Raw genomic sequence first — 15,364 nt, forward strand, 5'->3', positions numbered from 1 at the left:
TGCTGGCCACCCCCAGCAAGAGAACAGGAAGGACAATAAAATGAATCTTCACACGCAGCTCAGTTGCTGAATAGAGGAATTAAGGCCGCAATCCTATACACCAGCCTTACTCAAGTTGGAGCATTCCGGATGTTTTGAACTGTAACTCCCATCAGCTCCAATCATTCATGACAATAGGCTGTGCTGGCTGTGCTGGGATGATGGGAGTGGTAGTCCAAAACATTGGTGGGGGGGTAAGTTTGGGAAAGGCTGCTATACACAATTAAAGGTAAAGGTAAAGGGACCCCTGACCATTAGGTCCAGTTGTGACTGACTCTGGGGTTGCGGCGCTCATCTCGCTTTATTGGCCAAGGGAGCTGGCATACAGCTTCCAGGTCATGTGGCCAGCATGACTAAGCCGCTTCTGGCAAACCAGAGCAGCACGTGGAAACGCCGTTTACCTTCCCGCCGGAGCGGTACCTAGTTATCTACATGCACTTTGATGTGCTTTCGAACTGCTAGGTTGGCAGGAGCTGGGACCAAGCAACGGGAGCTCACCCCGTTGTGGGGATTCGAACCACCGACCTTCTGATCGGCAAGTCCTAGGCTCTGTGGTTTGGTGCACGTATTCTTCTAAATAACTCAGAATATTATAGATGCAGTTCTCTTCTTTTACCCACAGAACAAACCTGAGTAACAAACCTTCTGATCGGCAAGTCCTAGGCTCTGTAGTTTAACCCACAATTACCTGGGAGTAATTACTCAGTGGTTAACCTTACTCTCGTATCATAGACTTATAGAGTTGGAAGGGACCATAAGGATAATCTAATCCAGGAGTCAGCAACCTTTTTCAGTCGTGGGCGGGTCCACCGTCCCCAGACCATGTGGTGGGCCGGACTATTTTTTTTTTGGGGGGGGGAAGTGAACCAATTCCTATTCCCCACAAATAACCCTGATCTAATCTAATCCCCTGCAATGAAGGAATCAGTTTGCCCAATGTACGTAGGACTTGAACCCTGAGATTAAGAGCCTCATGCTCTGTCCTCAAGTACTTCTTTATTAAAATAAACAACTCATCTATAGCTGCATTTCGGTTAATAAACAACAACCCACTTTTTGGAGATCCACCAGCTCAGGTGTATTAAGTATAATGAATGAATGAATGAATGGATATTAAGGAATCACAAATCTCTCAGTGCAAATGTGGTTTGGCCCCAAAGATGTTTTAGGGTAGGAATTAAGCTGGAAGTCGACAGAAATGTTTGCAGACATCTTTGTAATGCCAAATTGGTCTGCCTATGGGCCTGAAGCCCATAGAGCACGTCCTTGGGGATCCTAGTCCATCCTTGTGTGATTGCTTTCCATGAGATCCTTGTCCATTCTGTGTACAAGACCAAGCCAGGGGAGACGTCGCTGAGATAGGAGTGAGAACATGCTAGGAATGTGGTCTTGTGACAGAATTCTACCCTGCTACGTTCAGCTAGGCATTTAATGGCTGAAATATACCATTGCTAGTAATTTTGCAATTATAAGGTGTGGGAGCGTGTGATTGCTTTTAATTTTTCCGAGTTTTTATTTTATTTTATTGTTGCGTCACTTATGCGCTTGCTAGCCTAGGCTACCTTGGAAGGAAGGGAAAGATATAAGTTTGATAAACAAATGGCCCCTTGTAATAAAGAGCTCATCTCCCAGGCATAATGAGTCACAATTGCAAGGCAAAAATCACACGACCACTGCAGAAATTTCAGCACCAAGTATGTGGAGTGTAGCAAGCTCTCTGCAGCGTGACTGTACACTGTGTGAAAGGTTGTAGGGGCAAGGTTAGGACACGCTACTTAGCCAAGCTGCAGCTTAACAGTTGGCAAGGTAATCTCCGTAGTGCTGCTGGGAGCTATGGTGCAATCTGTCATTGTGACAACCACCTTTGCTGTCTCCCCACCAGAATCCCAAAGACAGACCTCCCGTTTTAAGCACGTCCCAGGTTAAATAACCAAAGTGAATGTATCAGACTGCGAAGACACCAGTCTGCGCAACCTAAGCGGCGGGCCGCTATTTGCGGAGGTTTGCATTTGTGCGAAGGTTGTGGCATTATCCAGAGTGGTGTGGTATTGCAAGCGTTTTCGATCCAAGGGGGTGTCCGGCGAGTGACTGCTGGCTATGGATTTTTAACGCTGCTGAAGAGCGGGGCTGATCAATCCGTAATAGCCATAGGACCAATTAGAGGTCTAGAATGTTATGACAGCTAGAGGGCCATTGAAAGGTGTTGGCCTGCGAGGTGCTGTAAGAGAATGCAGACGCTGAACAGTGGCCTAGGGAAACCAGGAGAAGGATGGAGTCCGTGAATAAGGAACAAGATGCAAACACTCTCTCTCTCTCTCTCTCTCTCTCTCTCTCCTTTTGTGTGACTCCAAGGGTTCTCCTGATCCTAATGATACAGTCTGTCCAAGTAAGAATCCCTATTTGGACACAAACATCTTGTGTTCTACAGTGGACACTCGGGTTGCAAATGATGCCTTATGAGGAACGGCTAAGGGAGCAGGGCATGTTTAGCCTGGAGAAGAGGAGGTTAAGGGGTGATATGATAGCCATGTTCAAATATATAAAAGGATGTCACATAGAGGAGGGAGAAAGGTTGTTTTCTGCTGCTTCAGAGAAGCGGACACGGAGCAATGGATCCAAACTACAAGAAAGAAGATTCCACCTAAACATTAGGAAGAACTTCCTGACCGTAAGAGCTGTTCGACAGTGGAATTTGCTGCCAAGGAGTGTGGTGGAGTCTCCTTCTTTGGAGGTCTTTAAGCAGAGGCTTGACAACCATATGTCAGGAGTGCTCTGATGGTGTTTCCTGCTTGGCAGGGGGTTGGACTCGATGGCCCTTGCGGTCTCTTCCAACTCTATGATTCTATGATTCTATGCATGTTTGCAACCCACAGTGTTCGCAACCTGCAGTGGCGCATCTGTGCATGTGCGGGTTGCAATTTGGCGCTTCTGTGCAAAGCGAGATTTAGCGCTTCTGCACATGTGTGACTGGAACGGGCTACTTCCGGGTTTTGGGCGGTCCGTAACCCGAAAAAACGCAACCTGAAGCATCTGTAACCCAAGGTGTGACTGTATAGGAAGGATGCTCAGCAATGTATATCTAGGGCAAATGGTACCCAGGGAAGTCAATACAGATTACTCCCCAATCCACAGATGTGGCAGGCCTTGGTGGTTTCCTTTGGCTCAACCGCATTCCCCACTGGTTATGTGAACTGACTTATGGTCCCTTGCAGCTCAGATGTCAAAAAGTGTGGACGCACCTCAAGGGATAGTTGTGAAGCAAGCTGAATACAATATTGGGGTCAGGGTGGTTTCCAGGTAAGTCCCGCTCCGCTTAATCGATCACAGGACATGGCACATGCACACCATTTGAATGGCCTTGGGAGGGCCCTGGCCCCCTCCAATATTTTATGGGGTGGTGGTGAAGGGACCTCAGACCCCAGGAGTTGGCTCCTATGGTGTGGAGTTAGGGCAGTCAGCCTATGAGTAGGGAGAGACCAAGTTCATATCCCCACTTGACCCATGAAGCTCACTGGGTGACCTTGGGCCAGTCCAGGGCCAGATTTAGGTTTGATGAGGCCCTCAGCTACTGAAGGTAATGGGGCCCTTCATATGTCCAGCTGTCCTTTGTCAACAACAAATTGTCGCTGTTTTTTGTGTTGAATATATGCTATATGGTAATTTATGGACCTAATAGGTTTCTAAAGTCATTTGCACATAACAAAATACTGTATTTATTTTATCAAAGTAATTGATATAGAAATGAGCAAACCAGTGATATTTTAGGGAGCAGGCTAGCAGGCGGGGCCCATTCCTTACATCATAGGAGCCTACACAACACACAAACACTGTTGCTGTATGTAGGTTTTATTTTTTTATCTTATATTTTGGAAATGCACATCCAGTTTTTTCCCCTTTAAATTTTTTGGGGGCCTCCAAGAGAGTTGGACCCTAAGCTATAGCTTTTTTTAGCTTATATGTAAATCCGGCACTGGGCCAGTCGCACTGCCTCTCAACCTAACCTACCTTAAGGGGTTGTTGTGTGGGGACTTAAGGGAAACTACGGCATCTTAAAAAGCAGAGACATCACCTTGCCAATGAAGGTCCTTATAGTTAAAGCCATGGTTTTCCCAGTAGTGATGTATGGAAGTGAGAGCTGGACCATAAAGAAGGCTGATCGCCAAAGAATAGATGCTTTTGAATTATGCTGCTGGAGGAGACTCTTGAGAGTCCCATGGACTGCCAGAAGATCAAACCTCTCCATTCTGAAGGAAATCAGCCCTGAGTGCTCACTGGAAGGACAGATCCTGAAACTGAGGCTCCAATACTTTGGCCACCTCATGAGAAGAGACGATTCCCTGGAAAAGACCCTGATGTTGGGAAGGGTTGAGGGCACAAGGAGAAGGGGACGACAGAGGAGAGATGGTTGGACAGTGTTCTCGAAGCTACCAGCATGAGTTTGACCAAACTGCAGGAGGCAGTGGAAGACAGAAGTGCCTGGCTTGCTCTGGTCCATGGGGTCACGAAGAGTCGGACACAACTAAATGACTGAACAACAACAACACGGCATGTATGCATGTCACCTTGAGCTTGTTGGGCTGGAAACGCAACAAACAAGTAAGCATCAATACCATCATCAATACCAGTTTCTTATTCCGCATGGTGGTAAAGGTGATGTTGGGGACTGAACCTACAATGCATGGCTTTTTCCACTCACCCTCAGCCTGCGCCCGAAGACGGTGATCTGACCCCTGGCCTGCTCTTTGCGCTGCCTCCACTCAACCAGGTTGAGACCATTGTCAATGGGGAGGGTGACATTTCTCTTCCCCACTGTAGGGTTAACTGTGCCGGCCAGAAGATGAGGCTCAGTCTGCAGGGCCACCTCCATTCCGTTAGCCAGGATGAGCCGAAGGGAGCCATCTGCGCCGATGTAATAGCTGTTTCGCACCTGATCTGTAAGAAAGAGGATGTGGGGAGGAGAGAGAGTGATCCAGAGGGCTGAAACTCAGCTGCTGAAGTCATGAAATAACAACAACAACAACAACAACAACAACAACAACAACATCAATAGCAATAATAATAGTAACAACAACAACAACAACAACAACAACTTATACCTCGCACTCCCTGGCCAGAGCCGGGCTCAGGGCGGCTAACACCAATAAAATCACAGTAAAAACATAATAGGGGAAAAAGAGAACCGGGGGGGGGGGGGGAGAAACAACCAATTTAAAATACAGGTTAAAGTGCAATTTAAAATGCAGTCTCATTTTAATGTAGCCAATAAATCAAGACCATAAAGGGAGGGAAAGATAAGGGTCAGACCGAGTCCAAACCAAAGGCCAGGCGGAACAGCTCGGACTTGCAGGCCCTGCAGAAAGATGTCAAGTCCCGCAGGGCCCTGGTCTCTTGTGACAGAGTGTTCCACCACGTCGGGGCCAGGGCTGAAAAGGCCCTGGCCCTGGTTGAAACCAATCTAACCTCCTTGAGGCTTGGGACCTCCAAAGTGTTGTCATTTGTGGACCTTAAGGTCCTCCACGGGGCATAGCAGGAGAGGCGGTCCTGTACGTACGTGGGTCCTAGGCCGCATAGGGCTTTAAAGGTCAAAACCATGAGATACAGAACGGGTTAAACCAAGGAAGAAGAATTGGGCTGTAGGCTCAGTGGCAGAGCAGCTGCTATTCTGGTTTAATCCCTTGCACCTCAAGGTTGGGTTGGGAAGAAACCTCCACCTGGGGATACGGATAAGGTCCATTATCTGACTGTTGACTCAGGACACTAAACTGTGCGTTTCTATTTAATTTTCACTTTCTTCTGTGTATATTGTAATGTTCTCTTGCTGCTATGGCCATTGGCTGAGGCGAATAAAGTTTCTATTCTATTCTAAACCTCCACCTGAGACTTCGGGAAGCTGACGCCTGTCAGCCTAGACCAGGGTTTCCCAAACGTGGGTCTCCAGTTATCGGACCGTCATAATCTCTAGCTAGCTAAATTGTTTTTGTTTTGTTTTGTTTTGTTTATTGTGTTTAGTTTAATGTGTTAAGGTTGTGTTTTGTATTGTTTATATATTGTACTGTATTGTTTTTTCTCTTTTTTTGTTTTCTTTCTCCTGTCTTTTTTCTTTTCTTTCTTTTTTGAAAGCTTTAAAAGTAATAAATATTATTATTTTTTTTTTTAAAAAGGCAGCATAGTAAAAGGTAAAGGTAAAGGGACCCCTGACCATTAGGTCCAGTCATGGCCGACTCTGGGGTTGCGGCGCTCATCTCGCTTTATTGGCCAAGGGAGCCAGCGTACAGCTTCCGGGTCATGTGGCCAGCATGACTAAGCCGCTTCTGGCGAACCAGAGCAGCGCACGAAAATACAGTTTACCTTCCCGCTGGAGCGGTACCTATTTATCTACTTGCACTTTGACATACGTTTGAACTGCTAGGTTGGCAGGAGCAGGGACTGAGCAACGGGAGCTCACCCCGTCGTGGGGATTCAAACCGTCGACCTTCTGATCAGAAAGTCCTAGGCTCTGTGGTTTAACCCACAGCGCCACCCACGTCCCTCTTCTTCCCAGTACACTTTCCTAAAAATTCTCTTTTCCTGTCACCGTATACCCAGTTACCCTGGCAACCTTCCAAACACCCAGTCTCTGTTTATACCTCAGGGCAAAAGAGCTCTCAATGGCCCCATATTGTTTCTTACTGGACCCCAGGCTTGGCCAAGTCATTTTGCATAGGCTAGCTCAAGAATTCCTGTGCAGCTAGTATTTCCCCCTTCACTTCCCAAATCACCAAAATCCTAACATTTCTTAATTTCTACGGTTCTATGACAATATTTTCTAGGGTTCTATAACAATATATCCCTGTGTTGCTTTTTCATTATTAGAATTAATATGGCAGAATTATTTAGTGCCCAACCAATTGCTAGTTTCAGGTTATATGAATACAGCAGTATTCAAACTGCTTTCAAACTGTTAGAATTGTCTCAAGAGTTATTTATTACTGCTCATGTGCCTTTAACAAGCTGTAAAAGAGGCAGAAATTCAGTAGGTGAAGCTATACATTTCTCCATGTTAGAAGGAGTATCCCATGTTAAATTTCAGCCTCTCAGGTTGCTGTTAAAAAGCCCAAGGTCTCGCTGCCTGTTCACATGCGTTTATGTGTAATTAAGATTTTTTTGCCCCGATATGCATTGCTTTACACTTTTTTTTTTTTACATTGCATGGCATTTGTGATTTTTCCAGGTGAAACTACAGGGTTTTCTTTGCCCAGCCCACCCCGCTCTCCAGTCCTGGAGCTGGTGCTGATTTAGAATGATGTACCTTTATAGCTGTGCCGAGCTGCCGAACACGGAGATGCTTGACCACAAGACAATTATTAGACCCTCACCCCCAGATGCATAAATCTCAGCAAATCAATTAATTCCCCAAAGAGCCCCGAGCAGCAACTACTGTGGCTTAATTAGACTCATGAGGAGGCGCTAAATTCCCTTCCCAGCATTTGCCAGACATCTGAACGCTTCTAAAATCCGGCCGGTCCAATTAGAAATGGGCTTGATTTGTCTACATGACATGGAAACTTATGGGGCTGTAATATAATCCGGAAAGGGCAGGTAACAGTTCCATCTCCTTTGCCAGGCATAACCAATGTGGTCACTTTCAGATTGTTGTTCCTGGACTCCCAGCTCCCATCAACCCTGACCCCCTGGGGCTGATGGGATGGGAAGTCCCAGCAAGATCTGGAGCAGCGGTTCTCAACCTGTGGGTCCCCAGATGTTGTTGGACTACAACTCCCATCATCCCTGAGCTCTGGCGGTGATGGGAGTTGTAGTTCAACAACATCTGGGGAGCCACAGCTTGAGAAAAGCTGAATTCTGGAGGGTCAAGCGTTTCGCTTCTATCTGGATCACAGCCTTAGCAAAAATCCAAGTACAGTGGTACCTCGGTTTACAAACTTCATCTGTTCCGGAAGTCCGTTCTTAAACCGAGGTGAGCTTTCCCTAATGAGGCCTCCCACTGCCAACATTCAGATTCCATTCTTAGACCAAGGAAAGTTCTCAAGTCAGGACACTATTACCGGTTTTGCGGAGTTAGTAAACAGAATCATTCTTAAACAGGACTGTTCTTAAACTGAGGTACCACTGTATTAAGGGACGCAGGTGGCACTGTGGGTTAAACCACAGAGCCTAGGACTTGCCGATCAGAAGGTCGGCGGTTCGAATCCCCATGACGGGGTGAGCTCCCGTTGCTCAGTCCCTGCTCCTGCCAACCTAGCAGTTCGAAAGCACATCAGAGTGCAAGTAGATAAATAAGTACCGCTCTGGCGGGAAGGTAAACGGCGTTTCTGTGCACTGGTTCGCCAGAAACAGCTGTACGCCGGCTCCCTCGGCCAATAAAGCGAGATGAGCGCCGCAACCCCAGAGTCGGCCACGACTGGACCTAATGGTCAGGGGTCCTGTTACCTTTTACCACTGTATTATGCACAAAATAAATGAGAATATAAATTTAATGTGGTTTTCCAGAGCTGGGCTGTTTGTTTTGCATGAAGTTGTCCTAACCCCATTCCCTGTCCCCGATGACGATCTCTATGCTATGATAACAGCACCAAGGACACTGGAAGACTTTTGCCTTGTGAGAAGAGCTGGCAAGCAAGGAAGCAGGCTGAACCCCCAACAGAAAACAGCTGCAGTACCACGACAGGCCTGGCAAGGGCTCCGCTTCTTAATTAGGTGCGAGTGCGCGCCAATCAGCAAAAGAAAGCATTAGAAGGCGCCAGGATATGGGGGTCTCATGGTGCTGGGATTACCACGATGAGGTCTGTTTCCTGCTGCATAATCCAGTCTGTGCCGCTCAGCCCTTCCCAGACCTTGCCAATAGCTGCAGAGCGAGATGACGATTCGTTATCTGAACGAATTTGTGTTAATGGTCTGACTTATCTCCGAGACTCTGAGGAGGTTACAGAAATAGTTTCAGCTTTACATTAACGCTCACCCCCGGCCCCCGAAAAGGGATTCATACCAGACCTTGAAGCAAGTTCATAGTTGTAGGGTGGAGGAGGTGGAAAGAGGTGGGGGGCTTCCCCCCATCCACCGGCACACCCTAGAAAATTGCATACAGTTTAATTCCCCCTTTCCCTTCTGCAGATTCTGTTCGCGTTCCTTTTGGTCAGGGGTCAGTAAACTTTTTAAAGCAGGGGGCCAGTCCACTGTCCCTCAGACTTTGTGGGGAGGCTGGACTATATTTTGAAAATATAAATGAACGAATTCTGATGCCCCACAAATAACCCAGAGATGCATTTCAAATAAAAGCACATACAGTGGTACCTCAGGTTACATATGCTTCAGGCTACATATGCTCCAGGTTACAGACTCCGCTAACTCAGAAATAGTGCCTCAGGTTAAGAACTTTGCTTTAGAATGAGAACAGAAATCGGGCTCTGGCGGCACGGCGGCAGCAGGAGGCCCCATTAGCTAAAGTGGTACTTCAGGTTAAGAACAGTTTCAGGTTAAGAATGGACCTCCGGAACGAATTAAGTACTTAACTCGAGGTACAGTGGTGCCCCGCAAGACGAACGCCTCGCAAGACGGAAAACCCGCTAGACGAAAGGGGTTTCCGTTTTGGAGGCGCTTCGCAAAATGAATTTCCCTATGGGCTTGCTTCGCAAGACGAAAATGTCTTGCGGGTTCCTGCGGGTTCCCCCCCTTCCCCCCCTTTTCCTAAGCCGCTAAGCCGCTTCTCAGCTGATCCGCTAAAAGCCGCTAAACCGCTAATAGCGCTAATCCGCTAAGCTGTCAATGGGCTTGCTTCGCAAGACGAAAAAACCGCTATACGAAGAGCCTCACGGAACGGATTAATTTCGTCTTGCGAGGCACCACTGTACCACTGTATTCTACTCATGCAAAAACAGCAGGCAGGACTCACAAATAACCCAGAGATGCATTTTAAATAAAAGGACACATTCTACTCATGTAAAAACATGCTGATTCCTGGACTGACTGATTTAGAAAGCGATTGGGCTGGATCCGGCCCCCAGGCCGTAATTTGCCTACCCATGCTTTTGGTGCTCCTAGCTGAGCACCCCTGCTTAAAATCTGGTGAGTAGAATTGCGGGTGGGCACAGTCAGATACAAATAGATCCCTTGCCCAATTGATCACTGCACTCTGTACAAAAGGGCTCCTGCTGATAACCATCTTATCAGGAGGTCTGTGGCACCATCCCCCTTGGAATTCCCTCTCATCACATATTGAAGGGGAGCTGCCTTTGTTGTCTTTTCAGCACCTATTGAGACCTCCCTCTTCCAACAGGTGGCACACCTGAACTTTGATCGAACTATTTTTAACTGCTTTTGTATACGGAATTCTTTCGAAATGTTTTATATGTGGAACTGTTTTTACACTTTCCTTGGTTGTTGTTTTTTGGTTGCAACTGGTTTTGTTTTTTGTTTATAATGAGTGGCGCCTGTCTGTCTCATACCCTCCAACACCTCTCCAATGAAAATAGGGATGGCCTATTCAATAATAAGGGGCGTGGGTGGCGTTGTGGTCTAAACCACTGAGACTCTAGGGCTTGCCAATCAGAAGGTTGGTGGTTCGAATCCCTGTGATGGGGTGAGCTCCTGTTGCTCTGTCCCAGCTCCTGCCAACCTAGCAGTTCGAAAGCACGCCAAAAAGTGCTAGTAGATAAATAGGTACCACTCTGGCGGGAAGGTAAATGGCGTTTCTGTGCGCTGCTCTAGTTTCAGTATTCCATTGCGTCAGAAGCGGCTTAGTCATGCTGGCCACATGACCTGGAAAAACTGACTGTGGACAAACACTGGCTCCCTCGGCCTGTAAAGTGAGATGAGCGCCGCAACCCTAGAGTAGTCTGCAACTGGGCTTAACTGTCAGGGGTCCTTTACCTTTTTATTCAATAATAATAATAATTACTAATATTTATACCCTATCCATCTGACTGGGCTGCCCAAGCCACTCTGTGCAGCCTCCAACACATAAAAAAACACAACAAAGCATTAAAAATAAAAAACCTTCCCTATACAGGGCTGCCTTCAGATGTCTTCTAAAGGTTGTATAGTTACTTATCCCCTTGGCTTGGGGGTCGGATAGCTCCATACCCTCCAATATTTCTCTGATGGAAATAGGGAAATAAGGAAAAGCGGGACATTCCGGGATCAAATCAGAAACCAGGATGGCTTCTGTAAATCCAGGACTGTCCCTGGAAAATAGGGACACTTGGAAGGTCTGCAGAGACTATGGAGGAGTGCACCTTCAGGGGTGAAGTCAAACCATTGGACAGTTACAGCGCCTGCTGTGGCTGTAGAGACTGAAGAAGAAGAGACATGTTTTGTTGCAGCTGGGGCACATGAAGGCATCCGGTTGTGCAGATGCAGGTGTACTATAGCGTTGATAATAGGACGCTTTATTGCTGAAACCTGGCTTGGGACCTTTAGGTAAAGGGCAGGGCTGAAGGAGAACAAACCCAAACAAAACAAAACCCCAGACAAAGCCCGTCCAGCAGATCTGAAGGTCACCTTGCAAGAGGGTGTAGAAGGCACCTGAGGCTGAGAGGTTGGTTGTTATGGTGACGTCATCCTTGCTGGAGGTCTCAACCTGGACATGCACTGAGCTGTCTGTGTCACTGCGGAAACTGCTGACCTGACCGGTAGGGAAAGTGATGTTGGTGAGGCGGCCAAAACTGTCGTACCTGGAAAGGAAGGAGATGCATGAGTAGCAAACAGAGTAGGAGGAGGAGGAGGAGGAGAGAGAGAGAGAGACAGAGAGAAAGAGAGAGAGAGGAACCTCCACCCCAAAGCATTGGGTTTTAACTTGCTGCCATCTGACCAGTGGCGTAGCGTGGGTTGTCAGCACCCGGGGCAAGGCAAGTAATTTGTGCCCCCTAACCCATGGATTTTAGTAGGGGCAGAGAGCTGCGAGTGCGAGCGCCCCCCCATGTTGCGCCCGGTGCGGCCGGCCCCCCCCTGCACCCCCCACGCTACGCCACTGCATCTGACCTAAGCCTTGCAGTACAAGAAAAAAATATTATTATTTTTTTTAAAAAAAGTATCACTGATGCTGCAAACCATCTGAGCAACCTCTTTTTTATTTTTATTTATTTGAGTTCCTGCCTCTGAGAGTCGCACATATTTGCTTCTTTGCTGTTTGCTCACCAGGTAATGACCTCACTTACCATATTTTCCCGTCTATAAGACGCCCCCATGTATAAGACTCAGATTTAAGAAAATGGGGGGAAATGGCCGAGAGTATAAGACGCCCCCTAATTTTTTACTTTATTTTTTTAGGGAAAAAACCTAGTTTTACACACAGAAAAAATACGGTATATCCCCAGGAGCTGCTAAAAGGTTGCATGTTATTGAGGAAGGTGAATAGCTGGAGCGACTGATGTTCTTTTGACGGTGATTTTTTAATTAGTGGCAGATGAGGTGTAAAATATTCTTGCCCAGAAACAAAAATCTGCTCTGCTATCGAGGAGGATGTGCGAACGCAAATTCTGAACAGAGTTTGCTGCCGCTGTTCCTCTTGGCCACACAGGAATGCTTCTTTTAACAAACGCTTTGTGCAACTTTTCCTTCCTTCTTCTTATGCCCGCTTTGCCCTGCTGTTCCTAAGATGTCTTAGGGCTTTCCATACTGCTTTGCAGCAGAGTTCCTCTCACCCCTGGGCCCCAATTCGCACATGGTTCGACAGGTTAAGTTTTGAATCTGCAGAATTCTCAGCTTGCGAGAAAGCGGTTTCGATTCAAGGGTTGCGCATGGAAAAATGGCACAAGATGTTCAAATATGCTGCTGACCTGGGCAGATGAAGCAAAAGCCAAAATGGCTTGAAATCAAAAGGGCTGAGTCAGATGTGTTCTATGAATGCAAGTCCATAAATGTGGACATTTCTAGCTTTTAAGGAACTGTTTTTACACATTTTTTAAATTAATTGTGACCTAAAATCTGAACAGCTTATATCTATGTATATGTAAGGAACGCGGGTGGCGCTGTGGGTTAAACCACAGAGCCTAGGACTTGCCGATCAGAAGGTCGGCGGTTCGAATCCCTGCAACGGGGTGAGCTCCCGTTGCTCGGTCCCTCCTCCTGCCAACCTAGCAGTTCAAAAGCACCTCAAAGTGCAAGTAGATAGATAGGTACCACTCTGGTGGAAAGATAAACGGTGTTTCCGTGTGCTGCTCTGGTTCGCCAGAAGCGGCTTAGTCATGCTGACCACATGACCCAGAAGCTGTACGCCGGCTCCCTCAGCCAATAAAGCGAGATGAGCACCACAACCCCAGAGTCGGTCACGACTGGACCTAATGGTCAGGGGTCCCTTTACCTTTACTAAAATTTGAATAGCTTATATCTATGTATGTTGTTGTTGTTTAGTCATGTCCGACTCTTTGTGACCCCATGGACCAGAGCACACCAGGCACTCCTGTCTTCCACTGCCTCCCGCAGTTTGGTCAAACTCATGCTGGTAGATTATATATATATATGTATATGTGTATATTTTTATATATGTTGGAAGCCGCCCAGAGTGGCTGGGGCAACCCAGTCAGATGGGCGGAATACAAATAACAAAATTATTATAACTGATTTGTCTGATTCAGTGATATCCTAGAATCATAAATTGGAAGGGACCACGAGGGTCATCTACTCCAACCCCCTACAATGTAAGAATCCTTTTGCCCAACGTTGGACTCGAACTCACAACCCTGAGATTAAGAGTCTCGTGCTCTACCGACTGAGCTATCCTGCAGGCTTGATTATACTAACCACCCCTCTTCATACTTCAGGAGTCCCCTAAACATAAGCAAACCAAGTTTCTCCTTTCTGTAACATCCTTTTTCTGTTACAGGTAGGTAGTTGTGTTGGTCTGCCGTAGTTGAAACAAAATAAACAAAATTCCTTCCAGTAGCACCTTAGAGACCAAATGAATTTGTCATTGGTATGAACTTTCATGTGCATGCACAATTCTTCAGATACGAATTTATCTTTTTTTCTGTGTGCCCTTTCATAAGTGAGGAAACCCAGGGAAGCTGGAAATTGGGGCAGCCTACAGAAAATCCCTGAAAAGAGAGTCCAGAAGACCCATTCAACAACTGCATCGTTAAAATCAAAACAGACAAGCCAAAAGCACCACACTCCCCCAAAAACAGCTGTTCTGAAAACTGGGTAAAACGGATGGGTGTCAACATATTGCGATCTCTGCTCATTTCCACCTCTATGAAGGCACATAATTCGGTTTGAAAAGATAGCCTAGGAAAATGAGGTTACAAGGAACCAAGCAGAGGGCCTTCTCGGTGGTGGCGCCTGCCCTGTGGAACGCCCTCCAAGCAGATGTCAAGCCAATAAACAACTATTTTACCTTTAAAAGACAACTGAAGGCGGCCCTGTTTAGGGAAGTTTTTAATGTCTGACGCTGTATTGTTTTTAATATTCGGTTGGAAGCTGCCCAGAGTGGCTGGGGAAACCCAGCCAGATGGGCAGGGTATAAATAATAAATTATTATTTGAATTATGCTGCTGGAGAAGACTCTTGAGAGTCCCATGGACTGCAAGAAGATCAAACCTATCCATTCTGAAGGAAATCAGCCCTGAGTGCTCACTGGAAGGACAGATCCTGAAGCTGAGGCTCCAAGACTTTGGCCACCTCATGAGAAGAGAAGACTCCCTGGAAAAGACCCTGATGCTAGGAAAGATGGAGGGCGCAAGGAGAAGGGGACGACAGAGGACGAGATGGTTGGACAGTGTTCTCGAAGCTACCAGCATGAGTTTGACTAAACTGCAGGAGGCAGTGGAAGACAGGAGTGCCTGGCGTGCTCTGGTCCATGGGGTCACGAAGAGTCGGAAAAGACTAAACGACTGAACAACAACATTATTATTATTATTATTATTATTATTATTATTATTATTATTATCTGTAGGGAGACAAATCCTCGCAAGTCAATTCATTCCACGGCTAAGCTGGCTGGTCCCTGTTTCCACAGTCCAAAGGATTCAGAAGTTAGGCTGGTCTCCATCACACCCTAATGTTCTCATGTTCATTTAACGCTCCGACTTGCACCAGAATTAAGGACAAACACCGTGACGCAGGGAGGCTCCGAGCAGCCAGCGCCGGCAATGAATTCATCACCCCCCCTAATGTAACCTGCTGCTGTCCGACCGAGATACCCCAGCCTTTACAATCACGGTGGTAATTATGAGGCTGACAAAGGAAACCAGGGCCATCCATCCCTAAATGGAAACGCATTTAGCTGCAGTTCACTGCACAGAATTAATGCAGTATTTGGTGCTTATGAGACCTAATTGTTTGCTTGTGAACATCCGACACCTTTGGCAGCTAAATAATCGGTGGGAAACGAGTC

General features: G+C 46.8%; 1 protein-coding gene across 10 annotated transcripts in view; it reads right to left on the reverse strand.

Moving 5' to 3' along the window:
- The window catches only part of TENM4 (teneurin transmembrane protein 4), a 659,336-nt gene that overhangs the window by 18,169 nt on the left and 625,803 nt on the right, over positions 1 to 15,364 (reverse strand). For all 10 annotated transcript variants that reach the window (XM_081859991.1, XM_081859990.1, XM_081859998.1 and 7 more), the window contains 2 exons: positions 11,533 to 11,705; positions 4,736 to 4,971 (listed from right to left, as the gene is read on the reverse strand). In XM_081859991.1, coding sequence (XP_081716117.1) covers positions 4,736 to 4,971; positions 11,533 to 11,705 — 409 coding nt within the window. The remainder of the gene's footprint in view (positions 1 to 4,735; positions 4,972 to 11,532; positions 11,706 to 15,364) is intronic.

The sequence above is a fragment of the Podarcis erhardii genome, assembly GCF_964252035.2.
Source record: "Podarcis erhardii genome assembly, chromosome: 4".
In the NCBI taxonomy this organism is placed as follows: Eukaryota; Metazoa; Chordata; class Lepidosauria; order Squamata; family Lacertidae; genus Podarcis; species Podarcis erhardii.